The 6,767-nt window shown below is 55.6% G+C and overlaps 1 protein-coding gene across 1 annotated transcript in view; it reads right to left on the reverse strand.

Annotated features, from left to right (window-relative positions):
• Positions 1 to 1,836: 1,836 nt before the first annotated feature.
• ITGB7 (integrin subunit beta 7) overlaps positions 1,837 to 6,767 on the reverse strand; it is a 15,534-nt gene continuing 10,603 nt past the window's right edge. The window contains 10 exon segments of the mRNA XM_077753470.1: positions 1,837 to 2,118; positions 2,324 to 2,484; positions 2,812 to 3,020; positions 3,150 to 3,369; positions 3,604 to 3,827; positions 4,191 to 4,384; positions 4,694 to 4,840; positions 5,851 to 5,940; positions 6,061 to 6,156; positions 6,468 to 6,626. Coding sequence (XP_077609596.1) covers positions 2,038 to 2,118; positions 2,324 to 2,484; positions 2,812 to 3,020; positions 3,150 to 3,369; positions 3,604 to 3,827; positions 4,191 to 4,384; positions 4,694 to 4,840; positions 5,851 to 5,940; positions 6,061 to 6,156; positions 6,468 to 6,626 — 1,581 coding nt within the window. The 3' untranslated portion in view covers positions 1,837 to 2,037.

Consider the following 6,767-nt stretch of genomic DNA (forward strand, 5'->3'; position numbering starts at 1 on the left):
GGGGGGGGGGGGGGGGGGAGGGGGGGCATCCATACCTCTGAAATGTGAGGATTTCAGGGAAAAAGAAAGGTGTGGCACCTTTCAGATTTTCCCTGACTGCACCTGAGATCCTTTGGGAGAGACTCTGGGGAGTGTATTTGCCACCTGAGCTCTTCTAGCTTTATGCTGGCACTTCCATTCGATAGGGTCCAGAACCTAGACCTCAGTCCTTGGAGCTGCCCTGTTGTCCCTGTAAGCAGGGTATCATCCTCTGTGTGAGTGAGCCCCTTTCCTGTTAGAGGGCTCTGCTGGGGCTGGAGTTGATCATTCACATCTGAGAATATATTCTCGGAAGGAGGCTACGTTCAGAAACTGTTCTCCCGTGAGCACTTTTGAAAATAGGAGGCTTTGTTCACTGTCACTTAGAGCTAATCTGTATAGGGTTGGAGTGTGGGTGGACAGAATCCCATGAGTGATCTATGCCCCTACGTGTGTGGACGTGTGCTTAGGTCAGAATGTGCCCTGGCCCCCCGCAGCCTCAGCCTTTTGCCTGGGCCGGTGGGAGAGAGGGAACGTGTGAACAGACGTGTGAAGAGTGTAATGGAAGCACCCCTGCCAAGGATTGGGTGTGGGGGAAACTCAGGAGCAGGTGGTTCGTTCTGTTGTCCAGGTGCTGAGGTTCTGGGGCCAGTGATGTGCAAGTAAAGAGGTGAAAAGGAGTGATTCAGCCCCTCCCCCCCCACCCCCCGAGGGTCCAGGAGCCCCACTCACACCCCAGGGAAACCACAGACTAAGAGCGCTGCAGAGGCTCCTGGGCCCAACACCCTAGCCCTCCTTAGCTGGTGGGGCCTAGCACTGGACAGATGCCTCAGGTGCATGTGGAGTGAAGGGAAAGGGAGAGGGCAGGCTCTCAGAGACCAGGATGTGGAATCTGGGGACCTGGGAAAGAGTAGCGCCCATTCCAGGTGGGCCATTGTACCAGGCCCTACTAGCCCTGCCCTTCCCTGCACCCATCTCTTCTCCGTCCACCCCCCTACAGCCTTTCATCACTTAGCTACTGATTGTGCCCCATGGCTTGACGTTGGAGGGTTAAATGAGACGTGGGGTCCCGCCACAACTTCTAACCCTCTCCCCCAGATGCTCTTTGCCTCTGCTACAGTCCTGGGGCTTTTATCTTAACCATCCCTCCTACTCTTCCTTTCTCTCTCCCACCTTCCCTCCTCCCCCCCCTTTTTTTTTAATATACTTATTTTGCTATTGGGGGAGGGGAATATCAAATGAACAAGATCACTTTTAAATGGTAGTTTTTATAAGATGTTATAAACTTGTATCTTTTTACCATTAAAGTGCAGTGTATGTTCCTTCGTGATATATTTAGGATATTTAAATAAAAAGAAAATGGGGCTTTTCTACATACTATCTCTTTTTTGGGAAACCTTTTCTTTGGGGCCAAAGTGGTTATCCTTTTTTCCTCCACATATAAGCACCCCAGATGTCCTGCATCCTGGAAACCACCATGTAAAACTCTTCCTCCACAGGAGCAACAAGTAGAAGTAAAAACAGGATATCGCTTCTGAATGAGAGAAAAAAACACGTACAGCAGAACCGAATAAGGTCGGGTACCAGCTGTGGTTCTCCAAGTGTGGTTCTGTGGTCCTCCTACAAACGCATGACCTGAGGGTTCACTAGCCCACCCTGACCAGCTGCTTCCCTGGCAGCCACTTCCTAAATCTGTACACCAGGCTAGAGAGCCTCTCCCTACCCTCAGGTGGAGGGGGGAGCAACGAATGAGTTTTCCTGAGGCCCAGGCTCCACAGCCTGCTTTGGCCTTGGTGAAGCAGGAGGACAGCTGTGGTCTGAGGTGAGACCCTTTATTATCTACAGGGAGCAGGGGGCTAGCCCCACACTCCTCGTGAGGTAGGGAAACACGGTTGCAGCAAGAGGCCGCCCTCGACTGTCGTTGAGCAGGAAGTAGGTGGTGGCCCTTCCTCAGCAGTGCCCTACCGGGCGGCTGAGGAAACATAGAAGAGTCCTGGGATGAGTGTTCCTCTTCCCCATTCAGAGCAAGGGACTTGGGGCCCCCTGAAAGCGGGGATTGACTGTGGTCGTGATGGCACTTCTGTAGAGAGGATTGCTGTCCTGAGGAAGGAGATGGGAAATGATGAGGAAAAGCCCCAGCACTACTCCTTTACCTAGTCCTAAGTGGCCAGCCTAGAATTTGAGCGGCACCCCCAGAGCTGATGGAAGTTGGCAGAGGGGTGGAGCAAGGAGGTGGAGACCAGAGGTCTTAACCAGGGAAATCAAGCAAAACCCAGCCCAGTGGGGTAGGAGGCAGTCTCCCCACCTGCTTCCAGTTGAGCTGCTGCCGCTCCTTCTCAAAGCGGTTATATTCTTGGCGATCATAGATTTCCACAGAAAGCCGGTAAGCCAGGACCAGCCCCAGTCCCACTGCCACGATGCCCCCCACACAGCCCAGCACGATGGCCAGGGTGTGATTTGCTCCTTCTGTAGGGAAGAAACAACACAGGTTTCTGGGGGCTGGGGCATGGGGTTGATCAACGGTTGCCCACGAGGTGTCTGGCCTCCCCGGCCCTGCCTGTCATTGAAAACAAAGGGAACCCGGCAGGGCCCGAGGTGATCTTTGCAGTGCCCAGGGCTTTAGCCTTGCCCACTTGGTCCATCACCTGTGCTTTTGCCTGGACTCCCTGCTCTACTTCAGCCCGCACCCAGTTTCCCATTGTCTTCACCTGCCCAAGCCCAGAGTTCTGAGGCCGTACCTATCAGACTTCCAGGGCTCCCTCTGGCATGTCCACAGCATCCCTGCCCACTTACTCTCTTGGGGTCTCACTCGCAGTATGACCCTGCCTCTGGCTTCCTCCTCCACCAGGAAGAAGAACAGCTGGTTGTCCAGGGTCCTCTCTCTGCACCAGCCATCGTCCGGGATAGGGGCCAAATCCAGAGTCACGTTGGCGTTGGCACAAGCAACGCTGCAGTTGGCGGCCAGGGGACCAGTCCCAAAGGCCCCACACTCTGCACAGTCCCTGTCCAGTAGACACCAAGAGGCCAGCTGTGCCCCCCACACCACACGGCAGAAGGAGGCGAGCCGATGGGAGTGGCTCAGCCGGCCCTGCTGTGCCCCTGTTCCCAAGTTGTAAGACCCGTGGCCTCACCTGTGTCTCTCGCATGACGTCTTGCAGCCTGGGCACTGCTCACATAGGGCGCCGTAGTAGCCGTTCTGGCACTGGCAGCGGTTGCATGTGCAGTGTCCGTGCCCGCTGCAGATCCCTCCCTCAGCACTGACACAGCTGTCCGTATCCTTGCTGCACTCACATGCTCTGCCCGTGCGATTGGCATAACAATGACAGGCTCCACAACGGCAGCGGCCAAAGCCTGGGACAGAATCATGCACAGGGTGACAACCATGCCCCTCACAATGGACATCAAATGCCACCACAGGCTGCCTAGAGCTGAAGTGTTCCTGTGTGCCCCGTTCTCAAGTGTGCCGGACACCGCCAGCTCCTACCCCAGAGTCCGATGCTTGCCCTTGGTGCCGTGAAGTTCCCAGAGCCTAAATACCCTTGGGAGCCACTCTGACCCCACCCTTCTCCCAAAGTCTGCAGGTACCTCCACAGAGGATGCCCTCATGTCGCTCACAGCTGGCATCATCACACTCGCACAGAGGCCCGGAGCTCTGTCCACTGCAGCTGCAGCGTCCACACTGACATCGTCCCTTCCCGCTGCACAAGGGCCCTGTCCCATTGGGGGCCCGGCACCCAGATTCCAGATCTGGGGAGGACAGTTCAGCCTCAGAGCATTCACAGAGTCGACCCAGACGACCGGAGTTACAGCTGGGAGAGGAAGGCAGAGCCAGAGTCAGGCAGAGCCAGAGGAGGGAAAGGTGGGTCGGAGAATTCAACCATCCCTTGACCTATCTTTCCCAGGATCCTCTACACCTCAGATCCCAAAAGAGGTGGAGAGAGATGAGTGGCTGAAGGGATGCCAGTGTATAGTTGAGCACCAAAGAGTAAAAGAGCAGAGTGAGTTTNCGGGGGGGGCGCGGGTCTTGGCATATCTGGGAAGCTGCAGATGAAAACGAAGGTGGCATTTTGGGATGTCTGGAGATGCCCATGGGAGGACAGAAGGTAGAGGGGAATACCCGGGCTGGTCACGTGTGGACAGCCCTACGGGTGAAAGGAGGCAGGAATCCTCACCTGCACACCCCGCATTGCAGCAGCCCCTGGCCATCACTGCAGTAGGGAGCCCGGGGCTGGGTGTCACTGCAGTTACAGTCGCACAGTGTGTGCAGCTCCACAGTCAGCTCCTCTGAGAAGCCGAGGGCTCGGAGCCTCAGGAGATAGGGCTCTGAGAGGCAGTGAGTAGCTCGGAGAGTAACCAAAAAATTCACCTGAGGACAGCATGGGCAGAAATCAGACTTGAGATCCTGCATCCTCACATGTGCCCACCAAACCCACTGATGTTCCAGAAACCTATTCCTTAGGAAAGTAAGGAACAGGCTCATGCTAACACCCATCTCTTAGAAACCTGCTGGAGGAAGCTGCTCATTAAACCCTTTTAGGAAGGATGGATGGAGAACTACCGCAAGCTTTTGCATTGTTCTCTGTGCCTGCCCCCCATCTTTTCCTGCCTGCTTCAGTTTCCCACCCCTCCCCCCACCCCCACTTCCTTCCTTCTGCCTATCTTGGCTGGCTCTCACCGTCTGGTTGATTCGGACCTGGTTGCACTGGCCCCGGTCCCCAGCCTTACGCTCCCTCTTCTCAGGATCCCCACACTGAGATTCATAAGAGACGTGGACCCCAGGAGGGAGTGGAGAGTGTTCAAGGGTCACAGTGGATGACAGGCTCTGTGGAAGAGTGGGGGGGGGGTTAACCACATGAAGGCAGAACTCCAAACCCCACCTCGTGTCCTCTCCAGCCTTTCCAACTTCTGCCATGACCTGCCCTCCGCCTGCTGTGGAGGGGAGCCCTTGCATTCTGCCCAGTCAAGAGGGAAGTCTGCAAGAAGGGCACCGTGAAGACTTTGGGTGCACCACACAGGAGCCAGAGGCCTCTGGGGCAGCATTTCAGTGCGGCTGCAGCAAGGGCCACACTGGGAGGAAGCGAGGGGGGGGGGTCCCAGCCCTCTCAAGGTGCAGTGGCTGCTTCTCAAACCCCAAATGAGGACCTATAACCTGGGTGCATAAAGGGCAGAGTCTTTAAATTGAGTTTGCCCTGGGAAATCTTCTCAACGTTGGTTCAGGACATGGTGGTTCCTGTCCTACAAAGCCTCTAGTGTGGTTACAGAGATAGGACTGAAACCCAAGAAGCAACTTAAGGATCTTCATGGTTCCTTCTATCTGTAAAACTCTGTGATTCCTATGAAAAATATCTCTGAGTTATTTGTAAGTTTAGTGAAAGTAGGCTCTAGATGTCACATTCTTTATGTACAGACTGATTGGGGCAAGAAGGCCAGCCCTTCCATCTGTGTGACCTTGGGCAAGTCATTTAGGCCCCTGTCTGTATCCCCACCTACAAAATAGGGATGATACTAGTTAGCAAATGGGTTTAGCGGAGTTAACTGAGACGGTGAACAATGGTTGGTATGAAATACCAGCTCAGTGAATGTTCCTTCCCTTCCTTGCCCAGAGCAGGGCTCCATGCTCGGTCCAAACCAGACGTTTCAGATTTAAGAATGTAAGACTGAGCAAGTGAACTACGAATGACAGCCACAGGCAAACTGTAGGTGGTTGCTGTGGAGTGGCACACCAAAAAGTGACTGGTCTCTCTTAGTTCTGCTGCTCTCCCTGAGCCCCCTTTCCAGTGCCCGCCCTCTCCATGCTCCACCCCCCGCCCCTCCCCAGTCCCAGCCCCTCACATTATAGGCATCCATGATGAGCTGCACCACGTTGCTGGAGTCCTCACTCAACTCCCCCACTGCAGACTTAGGAATCAGTTTACTCAGCTCCTGAGTTCAGGGAAATAGTGGATCACAGCTCAAGGGAAATGGGCTTCTGGGGGTCTGGAAGGAGGGTGTATTGGGGGGAAGGCTCGAAGCAGGAAGGTCTGGCATTCAGCCAGCTCTCACCTGGTAGACAGGCAGTGTGGCACTGGTGACGGCAAAGATGGGCTGGATGTTTGCTGCAGAGAGGGCCTGGGCTACCTGACCCACAGAGGGGTAGTCCTGGCCAGGGAGCGGGGACAGCGTGAGCACAAGTCTCCCCCACGACATCCGAGGTGCCCTCAGCCCAGGAAATCCAGGAACCAGGGTTCCACCAGCTAGAGGAACCCTGGAGGCTCAGGAAGGCAGAGGGAGGGGCTAGGGAATGGGGTGACACGGGGTTCTGTCTGAGCAGGGGGGGCACATGGAGAGAGGAGCTGCTGGAGGAGCAGGCAGGGTGCTCACTGGTAAGGACAAGGAGGTTGGGGAGGGGGTCAGGAAGTAGAGGAGGCGTGGCTCAGATGGGGAGGGTTGGAGCAAGGGTGGGGACTCACAAACTCTGGGCTCCGACTATAGACGCCATTACTGTCCAAGTGGCAGTGCCCATCGCTGGGCATGAAAATGCCACCCAACTTCCCATCCCCAGCTGTGTGGAATGTGTCATCGGAAGTGAACACCAGCAGTCTGGACACATTTCTCCAGCCAATCTGCTCCTGGGATTGGGGGGTGGAGGTAGGCTATGCACCTGGGCTCTATAAGCCAAGGATTTTGCCAGCCTCAATCTGAGTCAGTGTCTGTCTCCCTCCCCCCACCACCCGACCCCTCCAGACCCCCCCCCAGCTCCGGCTCCCTGG

The sequence above is a fragment of the Crocuta crocuta genome, unplaced genomic scaffold (genome assembly GCF_008692635.1).
Source record: "Crocuta crocuta isolate KB4526 unplaced genomic scaffold, BGI_CrCroc_1.0 scaffold30, whole genome shotgun sequence".
Classification (NCBI taxonomy): domain Eukaryota; kingdom Metazoa; phylum Chordata; class Mammalia; order Carnivora; family Hyaenidae; genus Crocuta; species Crocuta crocuta.